The sequence below is a fragment of the Heterocephalus glaber genome, unplaced genomic scaffold (genome assembly GCF_053883595.1).
Source record: "Heterocephalus glaber isolate CG9 unplaced genomic scaffold, H.glaber_assembly_v1.0 deba00001688, whole genome shotgun sequence".
Classification (NCBI taxonomy): Eukaryota; Metazoa; Chordata; class Mammalia; order Rodentia; family Bathyergidae; genus Heterocephalus; species Heterocephalus glaber.
This window is the reverse complement of record NW_028258413.1, coordinates 3,310,504-3,331,638: the sequence shown is the minus strand read 5'-3', so window position 1 is coordinate 3,331,638 and position 21,135 is coordinate 3,310,504. Positions and strand designations below refer to the sequence as shown.

At 40.4% G+C, this 21,135-nt stretch overlaps 1 protein-coding gene across 1 annotated transcript in view; it reads right to left on the bottom strand.

The window, feature by feature from the left end:
• Positions 1-21,135, bottom strand: part of Col25a1 (collagen type XXV alpha 1 chain) — a 401,020-nt gene that overhangs the window by 176,299 nt on the left and 203,586 nt on the right. Inside the window, exons 3-4 of the mRNA XM_021245429.2 lie at positions 9,630-9,674; positions 7,798-7,805 (exon numbers count right to left, since the gene is read on the bottom strand). Coding sequence (XP_021101088.2) covers positions 7,798-7,805; positions 9,630-9,674 — 53 coding nt within the window. The remainder of the gene's footprint in view (positions 1-7,797; positions 7,806-9,629; positions 9,675-21,135) is intronic.

Genomic DNA, 21,135 nt, shown 5'->3' with positions numbered 1-21,135 from the left:
CCTCATCCACCTTGTCCACAGACCTGGCACCACGTGACTCTGGCTCCTCCCCAAAGTCAAAATAACCATGGAGGAGAAATGTTTTTATTCTGTGCGGGACACAGCGGCAGCCAGGACAGTGCAAGTAAAGACACTTAGGAAAGAGGCCTCCAGAGCTGCTGCAGGAGGCAGCAAGAATGACAGGATGAGTGTGTTGAAGGGAAGAGGGGTTAATCGCAACATTTCTTTTATTATAATAAAACGCTTTAAACATTTTAAGCATTCACAGCACAGTACTTTTGGATCACACCTTGTACACCCCTGGGATTTTTCTCCATGTCACGACCTTAACATTCCTCAGACTCAGAGGCAGCCCCCATCCCCTCCAGACCCAAACTTGGATAATTTCTTCCTCTGCTGTTCCATACCACACCTGGACATACCACATACAGTTTTTCTCTCACAATGTTCCTATGATTTTCTTTAACTCTTTTTCTCTGCTATACGCTCAAGCCCCTAAAGGCAGGGGCTTATCCCATGCGTCATTCTCTCATCACTGGCAGAGGACAGGGCACCAATTAGGGGCTCGGTATAAACCTGACCAATGAGTCAGTGAATGAATGGGCACTGTATTTTAAATTACTTCCTACAGGAACTAATTATTAACAATCCCTCAGACGTTTTCCTCCCTTTAAGTTCTACATTCCATCCTTTATTTATCTTCTTGGCCTTACAGAAGTACTTTCCAATAAAAGGTGTACAGAAATAAAAGCTAGACATGTGTGTATCTTTGAGGCTGAAGTATTAGCGAGTAACAAAACAAGCCAAAGTTTTATTTAATTCTAAGCAAATCTTAGGAGAGCAGGAGGACTTGAGAAAATAAAAATTCCATGAGAATATCATGAGTAATGATTTTTTAAGAGCAAGAACATTTAGGTAACCTGGAACTCTTTATCTAATAACTAAAGAATGGGGATTCTTGCCATGTTATAGCTTACAACCCAGTTCAGAGGAGGAGCACAGTTTGTGAACTTAGACCAAAGGCGAGAGAGCCCTGTGGCATCCGTCCACACAGTCAGGGCCGAGGCCAGGGCCACTTTCGGATGGAGGAGTCGCAGCAGCATGTTGAGCAGCTAGTTTGGGGGAACAAGGACAGGAAGCCCCCCTGAGATCACATGCTGCTGAGTATTTTTAACCACTTTGCCCTTCGTAAGGAAACAGTAACTCATTTTTGTTCAAAATAAAGTATCAGAACGTGTCTAATGTGCATTTCATTATAAAATGACTTCCTTGAATATTGCTAGTTACTCCTTCACAAATACACAGGAGCCAAAGTCACTTCCCTAATTTGTCCCATAAGGTATTTACAAGTCTGCATAAGCAAATGGGCCTAAGGATTAGCAACACAACTGTTTGGTGACAAGAAAGTGAAATGGGAAGGGGTGGCCCGACACCCCACTGTGGTAGGCTATCAGCACGGCATACAGATGCTCTCTCCAGCCCACAGCAGACTTCAAAACTGAGGCTCCTTCTAAATTTTCTGTTTATCAATTCTGACTGCAATTTTATACATTCTGGGCATGGTGGCACATTTCTGTAAATCCAGCACTCTGGGAGGCTGGGGCAAGAGGACTGCAAGTTCAAGCCCAACCTGGGCAACTTAGCAACTGAACCAGACACTGTCTCACTTTAAAGGGACTGGGGATGTAGCTCAGCACGAAGGCCCCAGTACTGGAAAGAAATTCTGAATGCAGCTGGGAGTGGTTCAGCACGTGCCTGGCATGTATGAGGTTGGATCCCCAGCATGGCCAGATGGATGGACGGACAGACGGACAGACAGGAGATACACAGAAACACAGACATTCAGCTCCTTATTCCATCCACCAAGCATCCTTAGCAGAGGCAGGATTCAGCCCTAAACTATCACTTTCCTGTTTTAATCATCTGTCTCCAACAAAGGTCGCTCATCCTTCAAGCCTCATGAAAGTGAATCTAGGCTTCATCTTTTTTCAAAGAACTTTTACTAAAAATCAAACTTTAGCCTGCAATAATTAGGCATATGCGAAAAGATAGAGAACCAGAATTCCTAGCTAAGGACCAAACCCTACTAATACCACAAGGGGTCAGAGACATTCGGTGGCCAGAGAGACGGAGGCAAGAGGAGAAGCCCCGGGCTGTTGGTGCTGATGTCCTGGAAGGCTTGGAGAAGCGCTTTTCTGTGGTAACATGGTGGGCTGGCTGCATGGCCCTACTTTCCTTAGAAAGCATCCCTTGGCTTTTTTACTGCTCTTTGTTTTAAATCTCTCCTTTTGATTTCTTTTTGTACTCAAGGTTTCCAGAGCTGACAGTCATGAATGTTCTCTTCCAAAGTGCCATGCTGGGACAGATGTCACAGCATTATCCAGGCCACCACCTGTGTGCATCTCTTTTGGAATTTCGGGTTCTATTTCATAAGGAATGATTTCCAGATAGAAGAGCAGAGACTTTCCTAATTTACCTTTTTTTTTTTTCTTTTTTGAGATCACACTTACATTTCTCTACCTCTCCTGTAATTAGGGGTGGACATTTGATTTGACTTTTGTCAAAATTTAAATTTAAATGTAAAATTCCTGTACTTCCAGTAGAAAGAAATCTAGAAAAGTCAAGAAGCCAAGAGAAGAAAACAATCCCCACTCTTGTGCTCTCTTATCTGATGTCTCAAGGTCCACACCCAGGAAAACCTTGGAACATGTGTGTTAAAGACAGCAGAGTCCGTGGCCCTCCGGGTCAGTCTCATCATGTATAAGAAATGAACTTCTTCCCAGGACTTAGGGAGGCTAAGGCAGGAGGATCACCAGTTTGACATCTATGTGGGCAACTTAGCAAGACCCTGTCTCAAAATAACAAAACGAACAGGCTGGGGATGTAGCTTGATGGTATCATACCCCTGGGTTTGACCCCGCAGTCCTACCCCCTAATTTTTTTCTATGTGGTAAGCCAATAACATCTCAATGCCTATTATAACAGTATAAATTATTCTAAAACAGATGGCATCCAGAAATAGTTTACAAGAAAAACATAATATTGCAAAGATACTGTCAATAGTTTTGTGTATTTATTTCCCCTTTCTTCCTTTTTCAAACTTTAACATCCTTAATTTATCTCAGTTTCAAGATAAATTTAGCCATCATTGCTACCTCCAGAATTCCCAAGCTCTATTTAACCTTATCCTAGAATTTACATAAACAAAAGCAGACAAGTATCTGAACAAACTGCTGGGCTGTGACTTCTACAGTTGTAGCCCCCAGAGCCACTCAAAACAGCAGGTCTGGAAAGACCCTGGGGAATCTAGCCTATGTGTTCTTAGTTATGTTCTCTTTTTCTAGCTCTATTCCATGAGAAAAACCTGTGTGCACTGTCCCAAAATGAATCACCTGTCTGTGACAGCCTGCTTTCATCCTCTGGTAACTCTGTTCCCAGCTGCCCTTCAAACACAAATTAATTCTCCAGGATTTTGTTTCTTTGGTTTGTTATGGAGACAAAATTTACCTATTCTATTTTGCAGCGCCACTACTTCCTACTAGAGAAAAGGTTTGTTTCCTCCATCAAAATGGTGCCCTATTATAGAAAAAGCCACTTACATATTCAAAGGCAGTCTTTCGGCCCCCCAAGAAATAAAAATAATTTAATAATTAAGGAGGAATATGACAGAGAAGTAATTAGAGGAACATTTGCTAAGAAACTCCATGAAGTCAGGAACGCAGCTCAGTGGCACAGCGCCCGCCTGGCAAGTGCAAGGGTCTGAGTTCAATTCCTGGTATAAAAAACAAAACAAACATCCATTTTTTTTTAGTATGAAGTAAAATGTCTGAGACTTTCATGTAAAAGTCCTACATAGGTTTCGTCTCCTAATTCATCCACCACATTGGCAGAAAGAGTTCCGTAAGTTGAACTTGGCCAAGTCTGTTTAGCTCATTTGTCACCAGGAGCCTGGGGCTCACCCGGAGCTGACAACTGCCTAAGGTGGATGGGATGGAGAGGGCGGGGTGCCGGCCTCGTATTTCACACCTCAGAGGGTTCCAGCTCCCAACAAAAACATCATATCTCTGTCTGTCAAGCTCAATTGCAGGGCTTGACAGGCAGATGCAAATAAAACAGCCAGTGTGAAAAGGTCTCCTGAGTTTTTTCTGGCTACAGTTCTGGGACCAACTTGGTTCTGGGACTACTAGGACAGCACTTCCCCTGGGGACAGAAAGACAGGGATTACATCCCTAACTGGCTCCGAAATGATCAGAACTAGGAGCAACATTCGCTCCATTTGAAAACCTGGAAGTTATTTCATAAATTCTGATCAAAGCCCTCACTTATTCCAGTATGAATGCATGTTCAGGGTCTCCAAAGTAGAAGGTATATTCGCATAGTCAGCAATCGACGGGAGGGTCAGTGACATGAGCCAGATGCTCAAAGCTCTGGCATGGAGTCCTTTAGAACAATATTCTAATATGGAAAGTAGAAAAGGTGTCTGATATTCGCATAAAACAAATTACATACATTATCATAAACTTGCTCCACTGTAGCCTTTTATAGCAGAGGCTCCTATGGCAACAACATCTTTGTGTCAAAATGCATGAGGCTGAATAGCCTCCTGTGGAGCACACTGATTTGTGGGATGTGAATCAAGCTGCATTTCTTTCAAGTTTTAAATTATAAATGATCTCAGCATGCAAAAATATGGAAGCTGACAAGGGAAACAGATTATATATCCACAAGTAATTCTACGGTGATATACCAAAGTTTTCCAAAGTACATCAAATGAAGATGTACATGTAAGGCTGCTAAATTAAATTCCATCATTAATATAATTTACTTTTCTTTTTTTAAATCTTTAAGAGAATTATTTTGGGAATGCAGTGAAAACCAGGTGACTCTTAGTGACAATGTGATGTGGCACCATCCCCAGGGGCAACTGAACCTATTGTTTGTTCTAAGAAGGACCAGAATGCTATCTTTTGCACTACTGGAGTAGATTTCACAAGCAATTAAAAGTGAATGACCAGGAAACGCATGTTAGGGCTCCAGGTTCCATGTGATTCCAAGTCACACTCGATAATCTTCCTGTTCAGAATTTTCCTGTAGACAGGAAGGTTACAGCCCCACAGAAGCCTGGGACCAGAAGGATGTCTTTGGGATTTACTTGCCTTAAGCTGTAGCCTCTAGTTACCTTGGGGCTTCCCATTCAAAGCTCAGAATGAGGCAAGGGCTACCAAGACTAAAGCAAAACACAAGATGACCTGTGTTTTACCCAGTTCCTAATTTGCAGTAATAGTTGAATAATTTTCCAAAAGTCAGAAACAAACATTGTATCCATCCTGTAAACATGAAAACAAAATAAAGGGCAGGGATCAAGAGATGGGACGCTGGGAGGAGAGGGAAAGAGGACGGAGGAAGGAATCAAGGTGGGCTAGGTACCAACTGCTCACGGGGGATACACACGTCATTCAGGACTATGCCACCCACTAATAAACTAAACTCCAATAAAGATGTGGAAAATAAAACTGTACATGCTGTCAGATTTCAGTTTATGGAAAAGAAGTAAAAGGTTAGACTACACATCAAATTAAAACAATGCTAAAAACAGGAAGAATAAGGTCGCTAGAAATTAACCTTTACCATAATCAGGCATTTCCTCCTTATAAATATATTGGTAAGCCTTTCTAACCCTAATAATGCCTTCAGAAGTACTTATTCAGAAAGAGAATAGAAATTTGTTACAAAGCCACCTACTCCAAAGCAAATTTGTTTTGTTTTGTTTTTGGTACTGGGGATCGAACTAGGGACCTTGCACTCCCAAAGCAAATTTGATAGAAGGCAGATGGTTCTTAGAAACCCTAAATCGGATTTAGAAATCAGAGCCTCAGTGGGATTTACTGTTTTATCCATAGGCCCCCTAGTACATGGCGTCCCAAGTACTGTGGTGACACTTCATTGGATTAGTAAGGACGGCACAGTTGATGTATTTTTTTCTCTTTTTCAAAATCAGTGGCTTCTCAAAGGAAAGCAACTTGTATTATCTTTTAGTCAGTATGAAAATTCATGATATCTTCCTTCTATAACGCGGTTTGCTATATTCATTTTAACTTCTTCAAAACGTAGTTAAGGTAGACCAGTATTATTGCGTGCTTTACAGACTAGTCATTTTACATTTTTATATATTATTATGTATGTCAAGGAATATGATCTGACCTACCAAACATGGGTAACAATGGTCCCTGTCATAACACACAATTCCTAGTTGATAGGAAAAATGTAGGAAGCCAATTTAAATCAGACATATCTAATTCAATTTCAACTTTGCAAACCCTTTTGCTATCCAACCTTTGGTAATTAATCTCTGTGAGCCTCAGTTTCCACACTGAAATGCAGCATATCATCAGAGGGTTCCTTAAAACAAAATGACTATGTATAAAAATACCTCACCAGAATACAGTCTGCCTGCCATATACTAGGGGCTTGATATGTTGGCTGTCTTTATATATAATATGAGAAGGAAAAACAATATCTGTAAGTACAAAATCTAGGCTACCAGATGGCCTAAGAAGCAAGGGCTATAGGGATGCTTGGGTTTTCAGGGAAACCCTAGACCCTAAAGGTCATCATAGATAGAGATGAGATTGAACTACCTTTCGGCACGTTGAGTACACACTCCACAGAAAGAGGCCCTGAATATGCTACTCAGGCTATAACCTCCAGAATTTCCTCCAGGTAGTCATGGGTTGTTTCTAGTTTTGAAGACAGAGGCTTAAATATGAAGCCAAAGAGTACGGGCTTGCAGACCTGGGGCATGCCATCTGCCTAGCATTAAGCAAGAGCTGAAAGTCAGCTACAGAAGCAAACTCACTGCAAACATGATTTATGTTCCATGCTTGAACATGGCAGGAAGACTGCAAAAGGTTTTTGGAAGCCAATGCTTCTTCTGTCTGAATACAGTCAATGAGTCCACACTGAGCGCCTCCCTGGACCTCGAGGCCGGTCAGATATGCTGCCAAGTGGTACCCGCACCCCTGCCTCAGAGTGGCTATCTGGGATGAGCAAATATCCCAAGGCCATTGATCGCTGCTACTGTAAGAGCACAGCGCACTGTATAAACACTGGGGTCAGACAACAGCTATCCAGGATATTACTCAGAAACATATCCAGTTCAACGCTGACAAGATAATCTGCTCCTGTGAGCACAAAGCAGCCTGGAATGCTGCAGCCACGACCTACACAGGGAAAGAAAGGGAGAGGGAAACTCTCCACAGGCCCGACCAGGCTCTTCCTGCAGGGCAAGCTCCAACAGACTTCAAAGTCAGGGTGGCCAGGGGCAGGGAGACCAAGCCCACAGAGGTTATCACTTACCCAATCACGTTGTTGCCATCTGCATTTGCTGGTGTGGCAAATGCAAATATCTCAGACTCAAGTTTAAACAGATGGAAAAAAAAAAAAAAAAAGACGTGTGAAATAGCTTGGAGATTTGCTTGCAAAAAGAAACCTCAGAATTCTGGGAAAAGTATTTAAAATCAGAACGTTCATAAGTTATCTCAAAAGTCCCAAGAGAGTAATTGGCGTGTGATTGTATCAAAAATAAAAGTTTTTAATGGACACATATTGCACTCCAAATATCACATGGTTCTAAAGTGTATAATTAAAAACTACATACATTTCCAACCTTAAGTACTCCTAAGAGGTCAGAAGCATGTTCCTAACTGTAATACAGGTAATAGTTTGATGTTTTGACAAAGTTTTAACATACGTGATCCTTACTGAAGAAGAGCCAAAGTCATCAACCAACATACTTACAGGAGGACCTGCGGGTTGTGGTGGAGAGAGAGAAAAAAGGGAGAGATGTGTTAGTGAATATGCAAAACATTCCCATTAAAGAACCTTCACAGTACTTGGAACTCAATGATTCATCAACTTTTTTTTAGGTTCTGGACCCTTGGACAGCATCTCAGAAAAATGCATTTGTACCTGGCATACAAAATTTTACACACAATTTTAAGGAATTTTCAGGTTCCCCAGAGTCTGTTTGTGAATTAGTGAGAGGTTCATGTATCTTAAGACTAACTAATCTATAAAAGTTTAGCTAAAACATGAATCAGGAGGATCTTTGTTTATGACAGATCAGTACACAAGAATACAAATCTTGTCTTTGCAAAACAGCTAACAGAACTGAACCTGTTACTTGTTCTCAGAATGTTTTTCATTCAGCATAAAAAACCCTGAGGTCTCGTGTTTATATGTGTCTTTAAAACCATGTATTTCTCATCAAAACACAGGGAAAGACTAAGAAAATTTCAGTATTTCACATACCTCATGCTCAATTCAAACCTCAATTCAAAATAGGAAATGGAAATTGACTTTTACATTTTCTAGAGAACTTTGCATAAATGCAACATTTTTTCCCTTTCATCTTTCTTTGACACAAAGAACATTTCAGTGATTGTTCGACTCCAGTAGACTTTTGTTATTTCTTCCTTCTCAAAATGGTCTTATAAGGCACCTTGTAATATGAAACTTTGTAGTTTGGTGAAAGGATACTGCTACAAGTTTCCAATTACTTAGACTCACTGAAGTTTTAAGATAGAGTTTGAAAAATATTCTTAATGGAACCCAGCCACTACATTGCCCAAACTAATGAATTTTCATCATCACTTTTACTCCAACATCTTTTTCAAAGTTAAAAAGACTCCTCCCTCATCAATGTGCTGAGAGGTGTTTCAATATTTAGCAACTGATTATGTTTAATACTTATAAATACTTGTAGAAAACACTGGAAACCAGTATTTCAAAGCTTGCTACAATCAAATTTAAATTACTAAAACATAAAGAAAGAATTGATGGCCTGCTGAGAGCTTCACCTGGTCATTTACATTTTTGAAATCTTAAACTTATACAGTAAATGAACTTATTTATTGGTAGATCTTACTTTCAAAAATATTTTAATTTGCCCTTTCTGTATTTGGCCTAACAGCAAAAAGTCCCTGAAGGGGGAGTCAGCAGGATTAGTTCTGTTTCGGGATCTGGCCATGAAAATTGGAATGGCCCCGGCTGAGTCACCTGATTGCACTGGGTTCTCGGTTTCCTCAACCACAAATTAAAATGCTAGATGTCCACTAAGGCTCTTGTCATCGCTCAATTCAATGGCTCTGTGAGAAGGATACAAATTCCCAAAGCTTGAAAAGAATAAGAGTTAAAGCATGACAAAATTGTGCCAGTTGCATAAAATAATAACAGAGCTTTCCAAAATATGTGCCCTGGTATCCTAAGGCAGATGTTTTTGAGGAAAACCTGTATATCCTGAACACCTAGGGAGATGGAAACAGGAGAGCTGTGGCCATGCCGGGCGCTGCTAGGAAACCTTCCACTGTGCACTGGAAGATTGGCCATAACTCGACACAGCAAATGGGCCACATCTGAAGGTCAGTGGTTCCAGAAATGAACAATACTTCACAAAGTTCTCAGCTTATAGTTTGACAGAAATAACAGGAACATAAAAAATTTCTAGCTGTAGCACAGAAGATTTAAACCCCCACACAACCTCCAGCAAGAAAGTATTATCATTAATTAGGAGGAACAGATGTGGGACTCTCCCCAGAACGTGAATGACATGAAGCAGCTGAGAGACTTACCAGATTCTCCTCTTCGGCCCCTCTTCCCTCTTTTCCCCGGAGGGCCTGAAATACAAAGAATAATTTTTTGAATGTATTTTAACTGTTTTTTCTGGTTACAAATGGCCAGCACATAATTTCTATATATTTTCACACTGTTCTTAATCATCAACTTCAAGAAAGGGACCAGACATTTGTAAAGGTCAACATTGCCTTTAGTGTTTCAGCAAAACTCTTAAGCTCCATTTAATTATAAATGAAAGCTGGTTTAGATATCTAATCACCTAGTGTTATTTAAGAATACTAAAGACTCTGGGTTTTTGCACATTCTACTTGGATATCATTAGTAAGAAAGGTTTTGCTAAGCAAATTGTTAGTGTTGAGAGTTATGTTTCTCGGAAATCTTTCTTTTCTGAACGTTTCAGTGTATTACTGATTAAGCATATTAATTCCAAATGATGATTGTTTCTTTTCATTCAGGTTCATCAAGATTATTTCAAAAATAGTTAGCAATGAATTAAATGTACATATTGGTAAGGAAAATAACCCTTACAAATATTTTTATTTATTAAATATAAATACATTTGGATTTCTTTGAGAATGACCTGCAAAAATTCACAACCCTTTTAATTGGGTTGTGTTTAGCTAGTAATTTTAAGTCTGATTGTTCTAAGAGACCAGCCCCCTATTTCCATATAATGAATAGCCTATATGATGATGCCATTTCAAAAGTAGAGAAACTACTTTTTTTTCTAGTGAATTCCCTGTGAAGACCACTAGGCTTGCCTGCATCAGACCCAGCACATGATTATGGACCTTTCAGTGCTGAAGCCGTTATTCTCAATTACATAATTTTTGCCCTCATTTCCTCTGGTAGGAATGGTTCCCACTGAACTATGGTTCAGCCTAGTAGGAGAGTAATTAGCTCACAATGAGAATCCAGGACTTACAATACTCACTGGGAGACGCCAGCCAAGGAAGACAGAGCACTGCCTGGCCTTAAAGAATGAGCTGCTAGGTAGGACTGATGACTTCCAAACTCTAGAAGGTTCAAGACACAGGCAGCAAAGACCTGGGCACACAGCTGCTGTCCATGTGCTGCTGAGCACAGCCCTCATGAGGACCCACTGTCAGAAGAGCTAGTGACATCAGTGGCCCAGCGAGCTCACCCCTAGACCCTCACCGGGGTAAGTCTGGCCACTTGTTTGGTTGGAGAGTACAAAGGCAATTAAATGGTAAAATCAACTAAAAGCCCTAGGAAAGGCAGCTCTGCAACAAAGTCTAAAGCTGCCTTTGGAAATTTCAGCTTTGCTTCTGTATTCTGGAATAAAAGAAGGTTTTCACCATGTTTAATGTATTCTTGGCCAGACTGACAGCGAGAGGAGAATCATAAAAGTAGGTAAATAGATCCAGTGGGACCTTAATAGATATGAAAAATATACATTTATACACCTGTCCAAACACATACATTCTGATGTATTCTAATACATACAGCTTCCCCAAGATTAGCAATCAGACTTTTCTGGAGTATAAAGTCACCACTGAAACTATGGCAGCAACCACTGTGCGCTCAGGGTGTCTATGGTTCAGACAGTAGAACTGCTGATGAGAGTTTTCCAGAGTTGAACCGAGAAACCACAAGCCTGGACTTTCCTCCAAATGTCAAATCAAAAATAATTCACATTGAAACATGCAGAAAGAGAAGTGTAAGAAGCCTAACAGGTAAAGATAAAACGTTAGAAGTCACCACAGAGGAAGCTATTTTCACTGTCTGCCGACTCCTCACCACCAAGGAGTGTGGAGACCTAGTCCTGATTTTCATGACAAGTCCTAGAAGTCTTTATTAATCATCGATTAGGAATTAGCTATTTGTATCCTATCCCATGAAAATTCCTTTAAAATGGAAAAATTTATCAAGCAAAAGGAACATATTACACAAATATTTTAAAAAGAACTTAAAGTGAAAACTACTTAAAAGATATGAGATTATGAAAAAAATCATCAAAAAAGAGGTGGCATCTTTTGAATAAAAAACAGCTACCTCTGGATACATCTGCCCAAACATTCAGTGAGCAGTTCTAAAGAAGGAATCAAATGTTGCCGAAGATCTGTTAGATTGAAAACTGAAGAATAGAATGTAAGGAAACAGAAGATATTTGCCAAGGAAGCCATCAAAGATGACAGGGTTTTACGAAGAGTATCATAATATTTGAGAGAGAAAGTGAAGCTAAACCAAATTATGAGAAGATTAGATCTAAAATATACTGGATTTACAAAGAAAACATTAGATTGAGGAAGGGCATAAGTACAATAGGAAGCTGAAGAACAGGCATGCAATGAATGTGATACTGAGCTCAGTGAACTGAAAGATTATACAAACAAAAAAGACCTAAAGATCTTGCTCATGAAGAAGATATCAAGTTTGAAGAAGTCTACCCCACAGATAAGATAATTGGATCTTGCATCTGAATTTAAGAGCAAAAATTTAAAATGAACTAGATGAGATGAATTTGACAATGGCCAGCCAACAGATCAGCAGAGTAAGAAGGCCAAAAAAAAAAATCAGAAAAGACATAAGATAGATATTTCCCAGGCAAACTGATGTTAACAATAGCTGAAAAAGACAGCGACCATTTCCAGTCCACACTGAGTGATGGAGAAGGTGTCAGGCAGGCAGGATCTGTAAGACAAGCACAGAAGCTGAACATTTCTTGCTCACTGAATTTGGCCAGAGCCTTGCAACAGAAATTTGCAATGAATTCTATCAGCAGAACGAGATGACTCTGCAAAAGAAACTGGTTCAAGAATATGAATGGAAGGAGAAATAGCAGAAGCTATTGGCAACAGAGAAAGTGCAGCTTCTAAGCAGAGAATTCATCCAGTGAAAAAATGAATGACAAAAAGCCAGGGGAGATGACAATGGCAGATTCATGACAACTGGTGCTGCTGTGCTTCAGAAAGTCTTCTTGCTAACTTCAAACATCCTAAGTTTGGGAAAATCTGGCCACAGTGGGAATGCATTACAAACCCAGATAGACCCAGATCACCAAACAACATCACGGCAAGTTCTCTTACACCAAGCCAGTCCTTTTGGCTCATGGCTAATATCGCCAAAAGACTCCACTCCTAGCCCATGATACATCTGCCACGGCTCTTCTCTAAGGTTAAATACACACCTGGAAGTAAACAGGAGCCTATCCAGGGGCCTTCGCATGGCCTTGAGAAGTGCTTTCTAGAGACAGCTGAATGTTCTTATCTGGTTTATCAGATGAATGACCCAAACCTGTCAATTCTACCCTATTTCTTGCTGCTTCGTCCCTCCCATCAGTATTTCCGGATCAAGCTTAAATATAACCCCTCTGGGTATCCTGAGAAGAGATTTTCACAGGGACTCTTATCTGAATTTCATAACACGTTTGGCTCTCAAACATTCACAACTACACATGCAGTGTGTTAGAGAAGGGTTTCCAAATTCACAGTGGGCTGGGTGTTTTGTTTTGACCTCTTGCTTTCCATTTTGACACACATTTCCGGCCTGGGCAGCTGTGCATAGTGTGCCGTCCTAACAGCCAGAGCAGGGAGCGGTGTGGCCGTTCCGAAGCAAGCATGACTTGGTGGTCAGTAGGACAGGGATCAGACGTTAGTACCTGGCTGAACTTCCGTTAAGAAGGTAATCAATGTACGTAGACACATACTAGGTGTTCAATAACCATCACCTCCCTCTTTTGCTTTTTTATATTTTCTTTTTTCTTCATCAATAGTGATTAGAATGTATTTGAGAATCTGATTCTAAAAGTGGTATTGGTGCGTGAAGACTGAGAGATTAATAGTAATTTCTAATCATAATCTTCAAAGAGCCAATTTAGTATGATGAAGAGAATACAAAACAGAGTTGAAAGATTGGTAAGTTTTGGCTATGACAGAAATTGATCTAGTTTTCAATTAATCTCTGATTTAATCTGCTTTCTGATAAATAAGACTACTCTTGCCCCATTTATATGACTATTACAAGGCTGAACAGTGTAAAGTATCTCATATATATACTAAATGACTATTTCCTCCATTTTCACTAATGCCTTCATATTTATAAACCATGTACCTATTATTTTTTTTACTGGTAAATATGACAGTAAAGTAAGACTTTACACAATTTAACACATTAGAATAAAAGGCTGAAACTTATGTTTCATCTCCAGGCACAAAGCAATCCTTTACATTCATTAAATACTATACAACATCTCAAACAAATGTGAATATTCTCCGAAAAATGCTTGTATTCCGAATTCTCAGGCAGGTAAGTGGCGATATTAAGCAAAGGAAAGAGATGGAGCCAGAGGCTGGCTGGGGGCAGGAGGAGTAAAGTGTGCCCTGGGCCGCGCTCCACCCCGTGATCTGTGCTTGGGGCTCTGACAGCTGCAGCTGGCTCCTGGAAGGGAGGCACCTGTCCGGGCGCACCGCAAACAGCACACCACCCCCCGCCTGGGTGCACCTCCCTGTCCTCCAGTGAGTTCAGAAGACCAAACCAGGTTTACGTTCAGATCTGTGGGCTGACCTTCCAAGCAAGCACAGATCAATTTCAGAGCCTTCCCACCTGCTTGCTTGCCTGATGCCTAAAATTCCTTCAAGATTCACCGAAGCCTCCATTCCACAATTAGAAGTAAAAGGCTTTAACAGCAGATGCCTGCTAGAAGGAAGCTATGAGCTAACATTTATTCTTTGTATTCCCACAAAATGTGCATAGTGAGGAGCTCACGTACGACCCCAGGAGTTCCACGCTGTGCTGGGCTACCAAGGTGATTCCAGCGCGCCATGCCGGATGCAGCCATGTGAAGTACAAGTCCACTGGCTAAATGAGTCACATTTCCACAAACCTAAAGGAGGCCACTTGCCTAAGGCCTCACACAGCAGAGCTTCTGGGCCCCCCACAGCTGCCACAGCCACGTTGCATGGGCTGAGGCTTCACACAGCCACACAAACTTTCCACAGGCTGCATTTTACCAGTGGCCTGCCTGGTAGTTCTGTAATCTAGCTACTCAGGTGGACACAACCACCCCTCAGTACAGCGCTGAGCTCTGGGGCAGGGATTCCCCTGTCACCCTCAAGTCTGTAGTGCGGCGCTGATCACCCAAGGTGACCTTAAAGGTACACCTGCCAGTGGGCTACTGGGTGTATGTCTGCCTTATTTCATACTAGCTCAGTTTTTCCCATTAATAATCCCACTCCTTTAATGAAAAATAAAAAATTTCATGACAAAATAAGAGAATAACAATAGTTCATGCACTGGTATTTTTTATCTTGAAAGTAGTTACTCAGAGTATAAGACATCGACACAAAAGATTCTCTCACAAAAAAGAAATAGACAATAGCACAAAAGTTTCTCAGTTTTTAAAAGAAACAATTTTAATTCCGGAGATTTACTGTTCAAGTATTTGCTTTTTAAATCAGCATAGACTCCATGACATGTGATGCAGACTTGTTGGTTTTAAATGTCTTTTAAGTGTGTGTTTTTGACATTTCGTCAGCTTTTACAGTGGTGCCTCGGTTCATGAACTCACCTCTCTTCATGATTCTGGTTGCAAACTGAACTAGATGGGAACTGAATCAAATTTCCCCATAAGGTCAACATTGAACCCAACCATGGAACTCCACTGGGTTCTTGTTCAATTTGGTTTTGTGACCAGAATTGTGGAAAGAATAAAGTTTGTGAACTGAAGTATCACTGTAATCTTTATGGAATGTCTGTTTATAAAAGAAAGTTACAATAAATAAAGATAATAATTTTACTTTAAAATAACTGTATTCCATAACTCTAAGAGAGTATTTTTCAGACATGTGGTATTTATTTTTACTTTCGGGCAGTGCTGGGGGATCAACCCTAGCATTTGGTGCTGGGTTGAGGAGTGCTCTACCAATGAGTCAGGCCCACCCTCAACACTTACTGTATTTAAAAGCAATGAGTTCAATGTAAAATTTGGAAAAGTATCTCTGTTTTTTCACAAACACCAGAGACATACTAGCAAATGTTTCAAGGGCTATATTCCTGCAAACTATAAGGCTAATAAAACATAAAAATAGTTTGGTAGTGAAATTGTTGTCTTAGTTATTAACAAAAACAAACTTGCTAAATTTTTATTTTTATACCCTAACTAGATCATATCATAATTTTAATAATGTGAGTATTTATAATGTCATGATCTCCTAAAAGTAGTAATTAAATTATTTTGTCAAACTCCTATGGGAGATAGATTAAATTGAATAAAAACACCCTATCTTTAATTTTATGGATATTCTTTTATAAATATGGTGTTTTAAAGCTTTTACATAGGAACATTTTGACAACTCTGTATAAACCTCACAAAATATGTTTAAAAAAATCATGTTCATTGACTGACAATTTTTAAAAAACAATGTCAAGGACTTCAGGTGTATAGATCAGTGGTAGGGTGCTTGCCTAGCATGCATGAGGCCCTACATTTAATTCCTAGCGTTGCAAAAGAAAACATCAACAGAAACAACTCAATGTGACCCGTGGAGGGTATTAAGACAAAAAAAAAAAAGATGCTCCTTGAGTGACTAATAAATGTGGGTTCATTAACAGTGTACACATGAGGCTACATACAGCCAGGTGGAAGGGTATGTACATATGTATTTGTTGAATGTAAAATGCGATACTTTCTTGGGGTTTAAAAGTTTAAAATATAGTTCTCACTGGGAGAGTTCTTAAACATTAAGACATGCCTTTCTGTATTTCTCATGAAATACGTCAAGAGCAGGATTGTCATTTATTTCTATACTTTTTCAATTTGAAATAAAGTGGAAATTGTAACCATCGCTATTTAAATGTTTGGAGTAAACACCACAATATCAAATTGTGGTGAAGTCTCAGAATGATGTGATCATTTCAGTTACTTTCCAATAGGCTGAGTACACGTCCCTCGCGGGGAGGCCGGGAGACAACAACTCCCTTCTGAAACTTGTCCCTGTGACCCCCATGTAAGTTCAGTTCTGACTGGTGCTAGGTTTCCATAAGGTATTTCGAGTCTATTCAGAATTAACCAAACACTCATACATCTCATAAGAAAAAAGCCCACATTCATTGGAGACTTTCATGAGAATATACTGGAAAATCACTGTGCTTAAACAAAAGAAAGAAATTTCTGAACCCAGGGCAACGGAAATGTCTTTATGTAGATGTTTTGCTTCCAGAAGAGAAATTCCAGCAAATGGGGGGTTGGCTTTATTACTGTTCCTAATATTAAGCTAATACAGACTATTCAGTAGAAACTGTTGAAGATTACCAATAGCCTGGTGTTGCGTTCATTGACTTTAACGAGGTCTGACGCGGCACAGTTGTTATTTCTATTATTCTCTTCCCACACATAAAGTGTTTCATTATTATGGTCCTAGAATGTTTTACTCCATGATTCTACAGGGGATTTATCATGACAGCTTTGTAAAAATTTCTACTTGCTTGGGAGGGGCCGTAAGAGGTCCGAGAATAGGGCTGGAGGATGTGTTTCTTGGCGAGATGATGTGCTACCTAAAAAGAGTGGCCATCACTGTTGAGTGTAATGTATTCACCTGAGGAAAAAAATCAGTTGCCAAGCTTTCCGGGAAAAAATGTGAATGGGCTTTCTAGGTTGCATGTTTTTAATGGAATCTAGAGTGGTGGATGAGCTGTGAGATTTTGGACAGATTCACCTTCCAGAGTCGGTTTCTACATCTCCAAAATGCAGACAGCACCAACATCAGACTCCAGGCTGCAAAGCGCAGGGTGAAGGACTCTGGAAGCTTAGCTCGGCACAGCGAGGACGGCATGGCTGCGGGGCCGGCTGACTGGGTCCCGCTGTGGCTTGGCCAGTCACCACTTCCCCATCTCTTTATCTTCAAACGAAGTGAGTCATCTCTTGGAGACGATGTACCAGCTGAACCATTTAGATACGGGTCTGGCACAAAGCGAATATTCTTTAAATGCTAATGATTAGTTATTTTTCACACCTCTAAATGTTTCTCACCTATGCAGCAGGTCCTTTGTGAATGGTTCCTTCCACAGACTGGGCTCTCAATGTCCACTCAGGTGCAACATTCAAATCAGAAACCCACTGCCTTCCTATCAGCAGAAAATTCTAAATTCATCCTGATCTCTCTCAAATCCACCTGCATAGAGCTACTAGAATAATCATTTCAACACATTTTTATCATGGAATCCTCTGATCAATACAGTTCCATACTAACATGAGAAGTATTCACTGGTCCAACGAACAGTTTTCACCATCCAATCCTGAGGTGCTTTTGCCTAATCCCTGGATTTTTGTCATTCTTTTCCTCATAAATTTAATCTCTAGAAGAGATATAAAAATAAATTAATTTTATTTGAAGACTAAATGTTTAAAAACCATTTCACTGCATGGGGGAGGAGAGAAGCTAGCAGAGGAGGGGAGGAAGAGGAGAGTCACTAGGACGACACAGACTAACGATGCTTTCTCCTTTTCCATGTATTTGGCCATTTTCCCCATCTTTCTTCCAAGATGCACATTAATTGATTCTTATTGAGCTACAAATTCTGCCTCCTTGCAATATTACTATCAGTTTAGTACCATTTTAAGAGTTGCCTATTAAAAATACACAGCTTTTCGAACCTTTCTGTGGGAGACTATACCGAGGGTCACGGCCTACTTGACCTTCTCTGCAAGCACGAAAGAGAGAACAGCAAGCTGTGCCTCTCCAGCAACGTGCAGCCACGCTAGCGCGCTGCAAGTTCCAGAGAAGTCAGTACAGCTGAGACCCGGCTGTTTACCTGGGTACGTGCTGTAGATAACAAGCGGCAGATGAACCTTCTATTCATCTAACTGTGCGTTTGGAGTCTAACTGAATAAAAGCAGGTGAGCCACTAGAGGCAAAGAGCCCTCTGGTCCCCCCATTCCAAATTCTCTTTGCGTCTTTTGTCTTTCATCCTTATTCGGCCCCCTGGATGGGGATAAACTCGTAGGCTGGTTCCTACACTTTATCCTCAGTTTCCTAAACAGGAACCAGAATGGATTAAATACACAAGCTACAGTTTAAGAAGGAGCTGTTAGTTGCCTCTCAAAGGAAATAGTTTCTTCAAGGCTATGATGATGTACTGGGAAATGTCATGCACATGAAAGGGGCTCCACAAAATGTCAAGTTATCTTTTGACCCTAACCAGGCCAAAGGCAGTGCAGGTTAGGGTAACGGTTGGCCTCCTATAGACAATGCCAGCATATGCGATCTTCACCAGAGAACTGAGTCCCATGTGGCCATTTGCAAAGTTACTCAACTTCTCCTATCCTCACCCACAGAGTTTCATTCCCTCCAAAAATAAACAGTTATTTCCTTACAGTGAAGTATCAGATTCATCCTGACAGGAAAACTCCCCAGAATACAAAAACATTATGAGTAGATTTCTATGAATAAAATGTTTCTCCATATGATTTCATCATGATTCTAGCACTTCACTGCTCCTATAGCCTTCACATGGCAGGCAAGCAAACATGTCCCAGTGAAATTACAGAAAGGCCAATCCAAGATCATTTACACTTTGGGTTTCTTTTTATGTCAAGTAGAAACTCAAGAGTTTTAAAAACTAGCAAACCTTTTATTTTGTGGACACATACTCTCATAGCCTTCAATGTAAAGAAAACATACATCAACATTGTACTGGCTTTCCATCTGGTTTCTTTTGTTCTAACAAAGACGGGAATCTCAGAGCATGCCAAGAATTGCACATGTGTTAGAGGCCAGTAAGTACTGCATCTAATACAAGCGCAATGAACTTAAAGGACTTATGAAAGACCCCTGACAAACAGACCAGGAGCTTTGGAACTAACTACAAGAGCGAAAAGGTAAAGGTTACACCTCTGAGGTTCTGAGGCAGAGGACATTTTAAAAGTGCAATTTGAGTTCTTTGATTTTGCAGTGTGATTAGCTTTTCATGAAATAGGACAATTTTAAATATGACATTTTATTAGACCACATGGTGTGAAAGGTTTGAAAGTCCTCCAAGAAAATGTTTGCTGTAGAAAATAAAGAAACTGTGGTGCTCAAAACTGAACTGATCCTATGAAGTCCACACTATGCTTTTCAGTAAAATGACCCATTTTTAATGTGCCAGTGGGGCTCAGTAGGTGTCTTTCAAGACACAAAAGATGCGGTGTCTTGAATAAGATGACTGCATAACATGTATCAAGTTTCTCACACAAAGAGCTTCGTGTGAAATGTGTTCAACATAATTTTCATTTATAGCAATTCTTATGTCGATTTAAGAGGGAATAAAAATTAGAAAATTAGGATCTTAATCCATCTTGACATGATCTATATTCTACCCGCACGCACATTTGTGAATATGCATGACCTAATCTGGGTTAGTCACTTCCCATGTGCAGCCTCATTATGGTCATTTAAGAGATTCTTATGATGTGCTGGTAAGCTTTGAAATTGGTTAATACTCAGCCTGAAAAAGGATTACTATAAATAAAATGAATCCCCGAGGGACCTGATTGAATTTGATTATTCTCAGAATATTTTGTGCTGAGATAAATGTGGGTATAACTAAAACAATTCTTGGATATTAAAATCTTTTGAGTTAAAGAATAGGCATGAATGCTTTCTACTGTCAACACTCTATATGTCTGTGTAAGTTTGGTTTCTTCCTGCAAAGATCTCTTGAATTTATAAGAATTTCAAAGTCTAAAACAAAACTAAAACAAAAAAACTACAGTATTGGCTAGCACGTAACCCAGTGTCATGCTGCAAGTGGCAATAGCTATGCCACAGTTGCTCAGGGAAGAGAGCAAAGGTGTAGCGGGAGGGTAAACCTTCAGCTCGCCTCTGAAGAGTAGACGCAAAGAGAATGAGGAGAGCAGAGAGCAAGGCATAAACAACACAACTGGCCACGTGCACAGCAGCTCTGCATTTAAGCTTAAAGTAAAGTTGGCTAAGTGAGGTTGGTCCAGACTCTGAAAGCCGTCTAAGGGCAGAAGTTAGGAAGTTCTCTGGCAGGGAACAGACAGGAAATACTGACTGGGTTGCAAGATGATGGAAGTGGGATTACGGGGCTATATGGGCAGGAGGCGGGGCAATTATGTGTCTCACACAAAAGCCAAGCAAAGGGTGACACGGGGACCAGGGCAAATGGGAACAGTGAGATACTAAAAGTGACACTGGACAAGAAACTTAGAGGCTTAACTGGATGCAGGAAATGGACAGATCAGGTTGAACATCAAAGATGGCCTCTAAATTGGCACCTCGTAGAGACACTATTTAAACACCCTGTGTAGAAGAAGCAAAGGGTCCTTCTCGCATCGCACAAACATCAGGTGGCAACCTTGGCCTTGGAAACAGCATTAGAAGACCGGTATGTTAGTGTGCATTAGATACTGTAGTGTGAATTTCCTTTTTCAAGATGCACAGACCTCTACAACTGAAGATGCAGACCTCAAAACTTGGAAAATATTGGTTCTTACATTTGGATATCTATAGCAGTGAAGGTCAGTGTCATGAACGCCAC